Source organism: Sabethes cyaneus, chromosome 1 (genome assembly GCF_943734655.1).
Source record: "Sabethes cyaneus chromosome 1, idSabCyanKW18_F2, whole genome shotgun sequence".
NCBI classification, from domain to species: Eukaryota; Metazoa; Arthropoda; class Insecta; order Diptera; family Culicidae; genus Sabethes; species Sabethes cyaneus.
Window position 1 is genome coordinate 71,622,139 of NC_071353.1, and position 16,662 is coordinate 71,638,800.

At 39.6% G+C, this 16,662-nt stretch overlaps 1 protein-coding gene across 1 annotated transcript in view; it reads right to left on the reverse strand.

Moving 5' to 3' along the window:
* LOC128738353 (uncharacterized) overlaps positions 1–16,662 on the reverse strand; it is a 60,243-nt gene that overhangs the window by 17,978 nt on the left and 25,603 nt on the right. The window contains exon 3 of the mRNA XM_053833446.1: positions 10,523–10,707. Coding sequence (XP_053689421.1) covers positions 10,523–10,707 — 185 coding nt within the window. The remainder of the gene's footprint in view (positions 1–10,522; positions 10,708–16,662) is intronic.

The following is a 16,662-nucleotide window of genomic DNA, read 5'->3' on the forward strand; positions in this document are numbered from 1 at the left end:
GACGAATGGTATATGACATTCGGCCCGAAGGACCTTCTTTCCATTTTCGGTTTTCCAAGTGGTTTCTATACCTTTAAGTATACTATATATTTATATAGTAGAAAGGCAAAACATGGATTTTAGGTATTTTTATTTTAAGTTTAAACGTGAAAACCAAATCTATTCTTGCTTTTAATATATACGTTGTTAATTTCCATGCAAAAGTCTACGAAGAAATTATTTTTTTGGCTGATTTTCGGAGATTCCGCTGTTTGAATTTTCATTTCATGCTAGAAGCGTTAACTCAACTCGTACGCTCATTTTTCAAGCTTTTCAGGCTGTAGAGCCCACAGACAATTGATTTTATAACAAAAACTTAGCTCATATCCTACAAATTATTCCTACAAATCACCCCCCCCCCCCCCCCCGATTTTTCAAGCCATTTTCCTAGGGGAGGGGGGTGACAAAAACTTTCAAAATGATTTGCAATGGCCTAAATAATAATGCCTAATAATTGTATTGTATTTTTCATATGTATTTTGTGTAATTTGTGATGCCAAAAACCAATATTTTTACCAGTGGCAGAATCGGAGTACAGCCTGAATCCGTTAATTAGGTGACGACTGCACTTCAGCTGATTCGCTAATTGGACCGTGACAGTTGTTTGAAATTTTTTAACTCAGAAGTTCAATAGAATTTTGACCTTCAAGTTGGAGCATGGCCCAACTAACGAACACCCAATTAACGAACCCTCACGCACCCAGCTATTAACAAAATTCTCTCGTTAATATCAAACACTATTCACATATATATATATATATATTGTGATGCTAACCTACAAGTTGAGAAATCCAAATTTTTGCAAGTCGATAACATTAGAACCACTACGGATCCCTTCTGCCTTGTCTTCTCCATCATTTTCGAAAGAATTGACTATTGAATAGTAAAGAATTGCAGGCAACTAACTGACGCAAAGCAGCAATTGAAACATTCAAAACTATTCTCGGATAAAAGATTCGCCGATTTTCCTCACTTTGAGAATTGCTGCGTTACTTCACATGCACAAATATCTCTTCAGCCGTGTTTTCTTGTAAGACAACAGTTCCGAAAAAAATCTTGCAGTACCTATTCTCTAGAGTGACTATATATATTATTTTTTTGCAAACATAACTTTATTTGTTCAATAATACATCACATTTCTGTAACCTTAATATTACATTTCACAATTTGGATATAGTCAACAATATTCGTTACAGCTATATAAATTCTAAAAGAAAATCTAAGCATCTACTGTCAGAATACTATTTGCGTCTAATAAAAAATTTATATAGATGATAAATAATTTTAGAGCTTTGTTTCTGATGACGGTTCTCGTATTTTTGAACTCAGGAATTAGAAAACTACAGAACGTTATTCGTTTTTGTAAAATTAATTCTAGCTTCGCTTGAAGATGTGTCCTAAGATGACTAATTCTAGAACATTTTGCAAATTTGTGCTCAAAATTTTCAGCTATGTTTCTACGATTGTTCATACAATGCTGACAGAAGGCATTATTTAACCGGTTTTGTCTAAATAACAATTCAGCATGAGAAATTTTTGATTTATCAACAAATAATACGTTGATTTTTCTAATGACGTTAAACATTTGCATCGTATATTGGTCCAGACCTTCCGCCATGCTACATTTGGTTTTTCCTCCATGATTTTAGCTGTTTTTGATTCTCCTCTGATTATGTTTAAAATGAGCGATGCTGATGGATTTGCTACTATATTTGCTAGCGTCCTATCCATTTAAGTTTTTAATTTTTTCAGTCTTCGTGTTTCGCGCTTCGTTCGCCTTATCGTCGTGTGACTTGTATCGTCAGAGAAATCAGAAGAGATAATACCTTCAGTTTCTGATACATCCATGGAGATATGTGATGCTGAATGTCCCGCAGAAGTCGGGTGCTTAAACGAGCTTCTGCTTACGCATGGAGAGCGACTACGCTTCTCAGCCTCACCTTTTTCTGGGTTCTCCCTCGGCTTGATTGTAGACTCATCAATAGTCTCGTTTTCAGTCCAACTGGTGCACGGAATCTCTCTATCCAACCTCTTTGCGTTTGTAGAAGTTTCTCTCGTTGGTGTGCTATCCAAAGCAGAAGATGCTGGGTTGCACGAGTTATCCAATGTTGATCCAGGAATAGATCGCGGAACTTGACCAGATGATCGCATATGTTCGGTTATCGGAGATTCTGCGATGTCGTGATTTGATTGCATTTGAATAGATGCCCTTCCATCACGGTTTACATTATTAATATTTGTCATAACAGGCGTGATTGGTTTATCCGTTATTCGTTTCTTGAGTGCCTCTGCATAGCTGTCTGCCCCGTTTTTTACTGCATTTAATCTGGCGTTCAGGTCAGTTTTCTGACCCATCAGCCTCTTATTTTCCACACATGAGATACCAATATGAGCCAAATTTGTACAGTGACGACACGTTTAAGGTTGGTTCCTATACGTTATGAGAGTTTGTTCACCATGTATTACAACAAAGGATTTTATGTGGCGACGCAAAATCAGCTTAACCACACGTATTCCTGTAGAGATGCCCTGGTAAGCAAATCCATTTCCCCATGTGAGCTCCTTAATGCTAACCACTTCTCCATATTGTCGCAAAAAAGCGATAACCTCGTCATTGCTAATATTCTCCAAAAGGTCATAAACTTTGACTTCCACTCCTCCATCCTCCATCACTAGTCTAATCTTTATCTTGGTGTTATTAACCGCCAACTCGTGTTTTTCATTGTGCGTTGCTACTACATCCTGGGCAATCTTTAATTCCGTACACTTAACAAATGCGCAATTTTGCGCATGACTCATTTGAAGACGTTTAATCTGCTCCAATTGTAGACCCAACTGAAGATGCACAAATTTGTGGATGTCCTCGAACGACGGTCTCTTTGGAAAGTTGGATAAGTCAATTTTGAAGGTGTTTTCGCGGGATTGACTTGAGCCATGTTTGATACTGTTGCCGAAATATACGACAAAAAGGAACGATCTGTCGCCAACCTAACTGACGCTAAAAATTACGAACTTTGAACCGCCCGAAGGTATTCCCGAACTATTACCTAAGAACACTTCGTAACAACTGCTCACCACGAAGGCTAAAAGCAGACTATATATAGAGTGGCGACAATGTCAAAATTGGAATGATAATTATCTGTCAGTGTCATTCCAATCGAGCAGACGACCAATCCAATGCGTATGCAAGAAAGAGAAAGAAAACAAGCATTGCTAGAGCATTGCATACTTTTGGGATGACATGTCGCCACTCTGTATATAGTCACTCTACTATTCTCAACTGCGAAAGCTAAAGAGATTTTTAATCCTATTCGCACTTACACGAAAACCAAATTGTCAAAACTTGCGTGAAAACAAAAGCAAAAATACTTCCTTCACTTTTTTCTCACGCAAAAGCTAAACAAATATTAGCAACTTCGTAGTCGCGAATGTGGATACAATCTGGCAAAAGGAAAGGATTGCTGCTCACTTTTCTGTGACGTTTCACCTTCAGGACATCAATTTGGACTAGATTCAATGTTTAAAAATAAACTAGGTTGAAAGCAAGGGGTGGTTTTATGCTTTAACAAAATTGTTTACTTTCAGGACATCAAACTGGACTAGGTTTGTCGCAGTTAGGATTGGGCAAAATTCCCGAAAGTATCGATAATCGAATATCAATATCAAATCCGCCGCTTTAACGATACCGTCGATATATCGTTCGTGAAGCATCGATATTAGATTTATCGATACTATTTAAGGCGGCATTCTGGGATTAGGAAATGCTACACAAACAAAGGGATTCATAACAATTAATCAATAAAAACAGCTCTGCCGGGCACATCTCTTTGTACGAAAAACTGCCCTCGTGCACCACCTGCTCAGATCCCTGTCACGACAGTTGTCAGCTGAAGCCGCTTCCGATAGTGGTGGTAATAGAGGTAAACAACAAATTTTGAAACAAAATTTAAACGAGATAACGCATGTATTTAATGCTGCGCAGTATGACGAAAGCAGCGTGTTGTTTCCCTTTTTTTGTTTATCGTAAAAAATAATTTTTTCTATCTTATGTTGCCGATAACACAAAAAAACGAACATCGTTCATTATCTACATCCTACATGCAACATATTTTCTGAACCATAAAACCCTATGATTGCGTAATTCTTACAGATGCTGTCAAAATCGAGCCAGCAAGGCTGGCTCAAACGGCTTCAAGAAAAATGTATGAGAATGACGTTCGTGCCAGGGATGTGCACCTGCTACAGCTGTTCGCGCCCGACTGCATCGTATGCTGCCCAGGAATCCACAAAAATATGATGGGTTGTACTCCCGATACATCTGGATGACCTGCCGAAGAGTAAATATTTGATCGGTAGTAGCATGGGCCTCCATAAAGCCCACCTGGTACTACCCTACGAACTCTCCTGCCACCCGGGATAGACGACGCAAGACAATCTGGGAGAGCACCCTGTTGGTGGCTTTGATCAGCGTTATGCTGCGGTAATTACAGCAATCTATCCAAGATGGGACAAGCCACACCCTCAATTCACTCGTCCGGCAGCCCTCAAACCTTCCAGTGATGTGTCGTTACTGGCGGTTCTTGGCCATTTCTGCAGAGTTCCGCCAGGAGTGGCTCCTTTCCGGTTCTAGCTCTTCTCGATCTCTGTCCCACCCCTGCCACTTTCACCGGTATTATGACGCGTAAAAAGCTGGAAAGTCTTTGTTAATGCTGTCAACGCCCACTCTCCACACTCTCTGTGCACTCTGGTCAGTTCTGAATTGCTGAAAATCGCGTATCGTATGCACTTCACGGAGAAAAATGTATGGCAAAAACAACCATATTTTAGGTTGCTTCAACCAGCTTTTCGCTTTGAAATTTGCGTAAATATATACTTGGTTACTTTGACAAACCGCGATGCTTGAAATTAACTAAAATATTAGGTTGTTTTTACTTTAGGAATTAACTTCAATTCAACAAATATTTGCTTGAAATAACCAGAATCTTGGTTGTTTGGTTTTGACAGTTGATATCTTTTAGGTAATATAAACTAAACTTTATAGTTTGATCTAAACAAATTTTAGCTAAAAACAAACTGATTAAATCTTTAAAGGCAAACATTGAAACGTTTGAAACAAACTAATAGTCTTTTGAAATAAACCTAAAATGAACGTTAAATGCAACCAAAAATGTTGTTTGCAACAACCAAGAAATTTATTGAAACAATTTTTGCGGTTTCAAACATACATACGCATTGCCATTGCAGTTCAAAACCGACAGTCTACCAACGGCATTCGGTTTTATTCTTGTTCTGTACGTCGCAAGTTGTGGGCTATATAGCGCATCGCTGTGCGATTACACCTCACCGCATCCGACTCAATTGCGACACACAGAACAAGAATAAAACCGAATATCGCAGGTCGATTACTACGGTGTTGAACTGCATCAGCAATATCTTATAACTGTATTTTCGGAAGACGAGACAATTTCATGAAAATAAAAAGTTATAAATTATCACTAGTTTTAAATTGATGTCAGCAACTGTCGCTGATGACCCAAATCGACTGCTCCGGCTTCCGGTCCACCTTGAAATCATTTGGGTACGTCAGCTTGTACGGGTTCTGGGCGCCGGGACTTCGAACGCCGTAAAACTAGACATCGGATGATAAAAAAAACATACGATAACCATCAGGATGAACTGGCGAAAGGGAAATCCCAAATATTCCATCCGATCAATGGAAGTTCAAGTCCAAATAGTTCAATTGCTGGTGAAAGGATTTTGAAATTGTATGAATAGTTGCTAATACTCTGGCTTTTGAACTCACACAAACTAAAAACGATGATGCCGAAACGCGACGCGTCGGCCACATAGGCAAAGGCATCGTTACACTGACCATCCTGGATGTCCACCGCCAGATTCATATCCAACGAGTCCTGCCTGACTTGATCCGGTAGCAGAACGTACGACAACAGCACCTTGTCGGTGTGGAGGTCGAAGGTCAAACAATTTGAGAGTACAAATTTGCTGCAGAATTGTTAGTGTGTCGATAACTCCGGCATCCAGAACCCACAGCTGATCGCATTTATCGACGTCAATTCAGTACAATGAAACCAACTTGCTACAGTCCGAGAATCCGATTGTGGGGAGTGGTGAAGACGCTCCAGTCCGGATGTGGACTACAAGGAGCGCTGGGATTTTCTATCGGTGACGGCATATAGGATAAAGTCGCAGGAACACCTGGATTCCAGCGGGGAGTAGTGATGAAGACGCGATTGACATATCGTTCCATGACGGAATATACATCCATCTGCATGACACCGAAAAGTCCTATGGCAAATCATGTAAGAAAACGTGACAAAACGGGTTGAATAATCTTTAATGAATGTTATTTTTTTCGGAACCTACCTCCGAGTATTCATACACGACCTAGGACCAACCATATTTCCCACAAGAGGTTTATTGTTTCAGTTTTCCTCTTGTGATGTGACGACGAACAGACCGCGAAAACGCTAGCGACGCGACGATCTACACGGCAAAAAATAATGACATCACCGCAATTTAAATTTTGGTTGGAATAAACATGTTTATGGTTGAAAATAAATAAACTTTTAGTTTGGGTCAACAGATATTTAATTTGAAACAATGCGAATTAATCCAGTTGAAATAATGTGTAAATGTCGTTACTTTCAACTAGATTTGTGGATTTAATGCAAACAAATTTCGATGTTAACGTAATCAAAACTTTAGTTTGGCTGCAATCAAATTTATGGTTGTTTTAAACTAGCCACATTTGTAAACGCAAACTAAGAACAAGTTTGAAAAAAGCAAACTTTTAGTTTGGATCAACTGATACTTAAATTGAAACAATGTGAATTAATAAAGTTGAAATAATGTGGAAAAGTCATTTCTTTCAAATAGATTAGAGAATTTAATTTAAACAAATTCCTATGTTTACGTAATCAAAAATGTAGTTTAGGCTTCAATTAAATTTATGGTTGTTTTAAACTAGCCACATTTTTCTCCGTGTTACTGTACAATAAGCGTTAAACATGTAAGTGACATTGTTCAAGGTTTTGCATAATAGTCAATTCTGATAAAGTAAATTTGAGAATTCAGCTTAGTAGATACCTGAAAAGAAAACAGCACCAGAAAAAATCCTTAAAATATTGCTTTCTTCAGCATTTCCTGGCCTAGTTTTAGCTTATACGTCGTAAGTATCGATGAAATATATCGAAATATCGGGTTTCCAGTACCGATACGGTATCGCCCAATACTAGTCGCAGTCCTAAGAAATCTTGTTAGGACGAGAGGGCTTGTTCACTCTTTCTGGCATACTTTCCAAGCACAGATATCAAATTAGTATAAGTCTAAACGTCGTGAAGAATCTTCGACCTATTGGGACGAGGGGGTTTTGTTACTTTTTGCCTTTCTACTATATAAATATATAGTATAAAGGTATAGAAATCACTTGGAAAACCGGAAATGGAAAGAAGGTCCTGCGGGCCGAATGTTATATACCATTCGACTCAGTTTCGAAAACTGAGCATTTTCTGTGTGTGTGTATGTATGTGTGTGTGTGCGTGTGTGTGTATGTGTGTGTGTGTGTGTGTGTGTGTGTGTGTGTGTGTGTGTGTGTGTGTGTGTGTGTGTGTGTGTGTGTGTGTGTGTGTGTGTGTGTGTGTGTGTGTGTGTGTGTGTGTGACGCTTTTAATCTCACTCACTTTTCTCGGAGATGGCTGGACCGATTTTAATGTTCTTAGTGTCAAATGAAAGGTCTAGGTGTCCCATTGGTCGCTATTGAATTTCATACTGATCGGACTTTTAGTTCAAAAGTTATGTATAAAAATACGAAAAATATGGGACTTCATTATCTCATAGGTCTCTTAACCGATTTGAACAAAATTGATTGCATAAGAAAGAGGAGCCTTGCAAACCCTTAACTTCCAAATTTCATGACGATTGGACTTGTAGTTTGAAAGTTACATAAAGAAATGTGAAAAAATAGTATTTAAAACAAATTTTGTAACATATAAGCATTAATTTAATGAAAAACATCACACATTTTATGATTATTTGAAAATTACTGCTGAGATCTATCAAACGAAACCGAGTTATTTAAAATAGGACGCTTCATTCAAAAGTTATTCAAACTTTAACACTTAAGCACCGTATATTAAACCGTCAAAACGTGTGAAATCAAAACATATCAATCAAATGTTGATTGTATTCAATGTATGAGATGTGTGTGATGTATGTGTGTATGTATGTATGTATGTATGTATGTATGTATGTATGTATGTATGTATGTATGTATGTATGTATGTATGTATGTGATGACAATTTGCAATTTTAAAATTTGCAATGAAATTCAAGAAAAGTGAAAAACATGTCAATTGTCTGAAGTTTTTGAAGCCTCTTAGTGGAATACGAACTCTGAAATTAAAGAAAAGAAAAAACTTTTACCGACTAAATTCCACTATTTAATATTTATTCGCGACAGATACGTATACGCTTTGAAATAAGACACTGATGAAGCCTGCACGTCGTAGGTGAACTACGTATCAGTTGCAAATAAATATTAAATAGTGGGATTCAATCGAAAAGTTTTTTCTTTTCTTCGATTTCAGATTTCAATTGTCATTTTCTTCACTTGCTGTTACTCACAATTGTACAAGAAAAGCAAAAAGCGAAGAAAAGCAGTTTATTTAACCATGTAGGTATAGTGGTGTATAGAATCAAAAATACTAGTGAGTTGATTTTTCCAAATAAATTTGTACAAATTCCAAACAAATTCTGCGCATCAATAGATGCTCTTTTCAATCAATAGATACTAGAGCTTAGAAATGTTATATGAAAAATAGGAAGTAAACGTTGCACGGTAGAAATTTTGTAAGATTTGTTTTCGTTAGTGATATTTTAAAGGACAGATGTCTTATGTCATGTATCATGTTTTAATAAATAAATCAAAAAAAGACAAGCACTGGGAATCATATCGATCGTATTTCCCATTCTCAAGCATGTTTATGGCGTAGCTTTGGCACTATTTTTCGACCTCATCTTGTTTTCCTAACCCTCTAACATTGTAAAAACGATGCGATCAAGCTAATGACTATCTTTTCATGAAAGTACATTCAAAAGAAGCTTAAGTTTTGATTTTCATGCAAAAATAATTATCTGAAGGAGCGCTAGCTAAGAAATAGTTCCATTTCTCGTTTTCATATCTAATGCTCTATTCAGTAATTTTTTTCTAATTCAGATATATTGCAAAATTGAAGCCAAGCAAACCAATAGTAAAATTTTGAGATCAATCATTTTGTTGTAGATATCCTTTTTCTTCAAAAGCGAAATATAATAATAATTTTTCTGAACTCTTGTTTTTCAAAGATGCTAACTTTTGAATGCATGGTATTAATATCAAAATATCAAAAAATCTGCTATGAACAAATACTTCATATTGTCAATTTCGTATGTGGCTCTGAAGCCCGAAAGTTAAGGCCGTCTGTAGACCCATTAGAGGGTTAATTTCTAATTTTCTATACATATTCATTCAAGTCTGTAAAAATTATCTTTTGTGTTTACATTATTTTTCTATAAATATTATAAAACTAAATAAGGTGTTCATCAAGTAACATAAATGACGCTTACATGTATTTACGCACCTAAGGAAAGAAAATATAATTATTCTACACAATACGTTGTGAATTTTACTGGCAAATAAGGATTTTGAGGAATACAGAACGGATATTTAAAAATATAGTCTAATATAACATCTATACATCTACAATTAAGTTCCTGACAAATTAAATAATGAATATTGTGGCAGTAGAAAGGCTAGGTCACGCCGCTAGGTGGATTAATTCGGGTTTTTTTCTAAACATATAGTAATCGAAATCACAACAAACAGATGGTGTATTGAACTGTCGTCCCTGCCTGTGGAGCAAGGTGATCACAAAAAAAATGTATGGTATATTTTGACCTTGAAACTGTTCGGTAATTTTTACTAATTAGTGATTGAAAAATAATGCTACAATAGAAATCTCATAATTGCTACATCTTTTATGAGTCGATCGGTATCTAAACCATGAAAATCCATTCATAACTGGCAGAGCTATTAGCGTTCAAAATCTTACATTCTTTCGTGACGCTGGGTTCAATCCAAATTTTGGATTGACACCCTGCAGTAAGACGTAGTTCTACGTCAAAATACTGACAGAAAGAGGATAGAAAGAGCTAACACATACACACTCTCATTTCTCCCTGAGCTCGTCTGTTGTTGAGTATTGGGGCCTGGAAAAAATTCCAAAATTTTCAAAATTAACTATTTTTACGTTTCACTTCATATTCGAACGACTTAATACATAAGAAAATAATTTTGGCCAGCTTTTTGCCCCAGTTACTCCTCAGTGCGTCGTGCAAACCAGCGGGGTTTAAATTAAAAAATGTTTAGATTAAAAACGGTCAAACGAACGGGGACCACGGTATATTAAAGTGTATGTATATATACCTTGCGGCGAAAATCCGGAGGCATTCCTCCGGGAAGTCGCGCTACCATTTTCATCGCATGTAGCCACTGGTTGAAATCAGACTGTGTATCCGGAATGCCCATTTTCTTAAGATTTTGATCTGACGATGATTGCGATGGTGGTGGTGGTGGTGGTGGAGAGACGTTTTTAGGAACTTCCTCGGAATCTGTGGATTATTAAAGAATTAGAATTCATGTAACATATGTTGTCAAATTTCTGTAAATAGTATTATACAGAGGTGGGCACCGCTAACCGAAATTTTAGCTTCGCCAACAGCTAATCCGCGAATTCAAAACGTTAGCTTCGATAACCGCTAACCGCTAAAGTAACCGAAAATTTAGCGATAGTTAACGCTAACCGCTAACCACTAAATTGGTTAGCAGCGCAAATTTGGCAATTTTGGCAAAAAAGAAAATCTTCTTTGCAAAGGTCCAAGATAAGGCATGTATCTGGAAAAAACATGAAATAATTCCCTGAAAAAAATTACAGGCGTTCATAAGAAAATGTTTTGAAGAACTTTGCCACAACGAAAATGAGAGAAATGGAAAAATTTCCATGAAGCAGGTTATAGTTTTTTCGATTTTTCTTTGGAGTTTTCTATCACTGTGGAAAATTTTGTAAAAGTTTTTTCCAAATAATATTTTATCCGGATTGCTAAAAAATTTTATTTATATTTTCATTTAAAAATATTCGCTTTATTGCATATTTCGCTCATTAGATATCAATTTTTAAAGTAGTAGGGCACGGGAGGGTATTTCCAGCATGCTAGTAAATTCGGCATATATTACCTTTTTTTGCTGCGCTTTCCCAAATAAAAACTTTGCCGCTATATAACAATACTGAAACGAATGTAGCACTCATAAGCTTTAATGTGTTATAACTATTTTCATAAAACCCGATTTAATCCACCTTTGTTATACTATCATATATGTCATTTGATATGGGCATTTTCAGCTAAAATATTATTTTTGATTTGTATTTGAATTTGTAATTTTCATAAAACTGACAGAGTCAAATTATATACACATCACTTTGAACTAAATTCTTATAAAAACTGTTTCTTAGGTCCAGCTGTTCTCAAGTTATTGAGATGTGAAATTTAAAAATTATCTATTAGAGTGCATGGAAACTGCTGCAGCACATGATCGCAGCGTGCCTTCCCGGACGACGAAGATTGGAGTACGTAGACATCAAACAACCAGTGCTCAATAGAATGTCGAAAATAAACAAGAACAAAATATTATGTTTAGCTACAAATTACATCTGCTTTATAAATAATTGTAGTAATCTAATAGACAACAATTCGCTGAAAGCTAGTCTAGAACTGTAAATACTAATTTAAATAAACATGACTAAACTATAAAAAAAATCTATTAGAGTCGACACATGCAGAGTATCCGATAACCGTGTAATCGACCTCCACGGATTTGAACCAAATTTTGTCAGATTGTTCATTTTAGGTCAGAAAACAAAAATCTCAAATTCGGCATAATTACATTTCAACCCAATTATTCTAAAGGATAAGCTTTCCAATAACACCAGTAACCGTTTCATGCAAAATAGACGCATTCAAGTGCATTTATGCCGCCGTAATAAGCGTAAGAGACGAGACGCAAAGAGAATGTCTCATTTGCACATTGGATTTTTTGAAATGTTGCTCGTCAAATATTAGGTTTAGAAAGAAACTATTTTCACATTCAAATTCCAATTTCAATCGAAAATAGTCGAGTAAAAAATGGCTTTTTTAGCGTTTTGAGCTGGAAATAATCATATAGAAATCCACGCGTCTTTGGAACTTAATTCAACTGTTTGTTAACGCTGTGCTAGCTATCATCTAGATAAACAATCTTCAGAGTGTATTTTAACCTATTAAATAACTTTGTAGAACATAAGCAATGAAAACAGCGTGTACAGAATTTTTAAGCAGAACTGATTTTAAAGTGGCAGTTAGCTTCGGGGTACAATGCTAGCCTAACAAGCCAGTCGTCGTATGTTCGAATCTCGACTGATCGGTGCCGCTATAGAGTTAATAGGATCTTTGCCATAGCCCCGTAATTTTCCTATACTCTAATAACCGGCTGCGAAGTCTATCGATAAAGAAGGGTCAAGTTCTGAAGGACGCTTACACCCTCGGCTTCGCTTTACTTAATTTTAAAGTGGTTTCTTTAAACAAATCATTAAATTTCGCAACCAGTAAGAGATAGATAGTTACTATATGCAGCAAAGTTGCTTATTTTAGTGTGTTCTACTATTTGTGTGAAGACACTTTTTTTTTTGGACGCGTTTAAAAAACAAAAATTTGTGTCACCCTGTTAATTTGTTTCACGGTCACCCTAAAAGTGTAAGAAAATGTGCTATATTTTATTAATTAACTGCTCGAAAGAAACACCGTTAGAAAAATTACACACTTTTACTATATTATTCTGTTTTTGAGGTTTAGTCCAATCAAAGGTTTGGTCATTAAAGTTTTCTTGAATAAATTTCATCAATCATTTTTAAATATCTTTTGACCAGTAGAACCAATCCTTATGAAATTTGGCAAATACATTTGCAGTGTTAAGACCTCTCGTTCAATACCAAAACAATTGAAACTAGATAAATTATCTTGGTTAAAATCGCTATAAAGTATTGTAAATTTTAACGCGTAACTTCAATTGCTCATAACTTTCAAACTAAAAGTCCAATCAAAAAACAATTCAATAGCAATCTATCCGGTTATATTACCTTTCAAATGAGACTAATAGCGCATAAATTGGTTTGGCCATCTCTGAGAAACAAGCGATAATTATTACCTTGTCAAAACACGTTTTTAAACATAACTTTTAAACTACTTGTTTGTTTTCAATAAAACTTCCTTCCAAATTTCATAATAGCAAGAGCTTTGGAGCTTTGGTACTAAGATCATCGAAATCGGTTGCGTGGTTCCGGAGAAAATCGTGTCACGTAGTTTTCACATTTTTGCTTATAACTTTTAAACGAAACATCAGACCACGAAACAGTTCAATAGCGATATACTAGGCAATAATACCTTTCAAATGAGACCAATAGCGCATAAATCGGTTCAGCCATATCCGAGAAACAGGCGATAGAAAATGAACTCTGCACACACACACACACACACGCACACACACGCACACACGCAAGCACACACACACACGCACACACACACACACACGCACACACACACACACGCACACACGCACACACACGCACACACACGCACACACACACACACACACACACACACACACACGCACAAACACACGCACACGCACACACACACACACACGCACACACACAAACACAAACACACACAAACACAAACACACACACGCACACACGCACACACACACACACGCACACACGCACACACACACACACACACACACACACACACGCACACACACACGCACACACACACACGCACACACACGCACACACACACACACACACACACACACACACACACACACACACACACACACACACACACACACACACACACACACACACACGGATGGTAAACGGTTGAATAATGCGCTCCAGAACTATCACGAAGTTCCACAGCCTCTTATTTAGCAACTCCTATCTCTACCTCCTCGTGGTGCCATCCGGGATACGCTCCTTAGTGGAAATCGGACAACCGGTGGAAACTAGGGTCGTATGCGGACAGAGAAGGGGGCACTCATGCGAAGGCTGAGTGTAAACTCTCCGCCTGCAAGTGACGGATCTCGGTAGAAGCATGTTTGATGAACCTGAAAATACCGAGAACCTGAGCAGAGGGTCCAAAGCCCCCAAAGGAGGATGGTTTTAATAGCTATTATCCATGGTTAAAAGTAAAAACATGAATGAACAAAGCCCTAATCCAAGGTGTCATGCGACCCGTGCCGAGGGATGAATGGTGGGGGGGGGGGGGTTCTATAAATACTCAGCCTCAAACGGAGCCTGTGGAGTACCAGAGCACCCTCCACAGTAATCAGCCCTTACCGCATCATGAGGGGCTCTGATGTGGCGGACTTTTCTTTCCCCTCAACTCGTGGGATTCTTATGGAAGACAAAATCAAAAATACAACAAGTGTGGATACGGTGGAAAACCCGTTCGCTAGAGGAGGCATCCAGCGTTCTCCACCAAGGGTGGAGAAGGATGCAACTAGGAGCGCTAGTGTGGGTGGTAAAGGCAGCGGTATGCCTACCACGCCGGACACAGCGATGAACGGCCCAGCGCTTATCAGGGCGATGGAGAAAAATAGAGACGCTGTACCTAAAGTGGTAGCAGCGTCACAGCAGCTCGATGTAATAATCGAGTTTACGTCAGGTCGCGGCAATTTCTCCAAGGACCTGAAGCAGAGCTTGCTCATGCTTCGGAGAACCTTGAATGCAGCGACCAAAACGCACAACGACCTCGTGGCGCGTGCAGGAGAGGCCAAGAAGGTGACCGTGAAGGCGTCGAAGGCAGTACAAACGGACGCTTGCCCGTTGACGGAGTGTCGTAACACGGCCCAGTAGGCTACGGAAAGCGCTACCAGCAGCGGTAAGGCATCCGCCAAGCGCCCGAGACAGTCCCCGGGGGATAGCACCCCTGGCGGACCGAAAAAACGCCTGATCGGTAAAAGCCCTCAGGCTAGCGGGTTGGCAGAGCTAACCGATGAACCAGCGGGAAGCTCCAAGACAGTTGGCCCGTGGACCGAGGTTAGGGCCAAGAGAAAAGGCGGAGGAGGCTCCAGTAAAAAACTGCTCCACCTAAACCGGCAAGAAAGCGAGCGAAGAACGGCGACGCTCTTATCCTGAAAACCGACGGGTCGAAATACTCGGAGGTTCTGAAGGCCATGAGAGGAGACGCCCTACTCAAGGATCTGGGCGCGGACGTACGGAGCATCCGCCGCTCACGCACGGGCGATATGATCCTCGAGTTAAAGAAGGACGCCACAAAGAAGAGTTCCGCATACAAGCCCATAGCGGAAGGAGTGCTCGGGGACGGAGTGCAGGTACGGGCTCTCACACCAGAAGTGACTCTCCAGCTTAAGAACCTGGACGAGATCACCGAAGTGCGTGAGGTCGTACAAGCTCTCGAAGAGCAAAGTGGAGTGGTGGTGGCAACCGAGGCGGTTCACCTACGCAAGGGTCCGGCCGGGACCCAGGTAGCCACCATACGACTTCCGCTGACTGACGGAAACAAAGCCCTGAAAGCTGCTAGGCTAAAAGTGGGGTGGTCGGTATGCCCACTGAGCGTGTCCAAGCAGTCGGAAGCTTGCTTCCGGTGTTTCGAGCACGGACATAAAGCCTGGAACTGCAAGAGGCCAGATAGGAGCCAGTTGTGCAGGAGATGTGGCAGTGCTGGCCATAAAGCAAAGGACTGTGCGGAGCCTCCCAAGTGCCTGATCTGTACCGGTAAACGGGACGCAAAGCACGTAACGGGAGATCCAAGGTGCCCGGCCGGTGTGCCGGCGACTAAGCCACGTTCATAGTGCAAGTGACACAACTCAACCTGAACCACTGCAGCACGGCTCAGCAGCTGTTACACCAAGCAGTTTCTGAGTCAGCAATGGACATTGCCATAGTCTCGGATCCATATCGCGTCCCTGCCGGAAACGGCAACTGGGTCTCGGATAGGTCTTCGACGGCGGCTATATGGACAACAAGCAGGTTCCCGGTTCAGGAGGTTGTGTCAACTGCAGACGAGGGATTTGCGGTTGCCAAAGTGGGTGGAGTGTTCTACTGCAGTTGTTATGCTCCGCCAAGTTGGTCTATCGAGCAGTTTACGCGGATGGTAGACCGAGTATCAGTTGTGCTGACTGGTTTAAGGCCGGTGGTTGTGGCGGGCGACTTTAACGCTTGGGCGGTAGAGTGGGGAAGTCGTCGCACGAACCATAGGGGTCGGATTCTGCTTGAAGCTCTGGCAAAGCTTAACGTAGATCTGGCCAACGTCGGCAACACAAGTACCTTCAGTAGGAACGGTGCGGAGTCTATCATCGACGTGACTTTCGGCAGTCCTGGTCTGATAGGAGACTGGAGGGTAGATAATGGCTACACTCACAGTGACCATCAGGCGGTCCGCTATGGTGTCGGTCAGATAACGAGGCGGCAGGCGGCGAGTAGGGCCAACACTCCAACCACCCGTGGA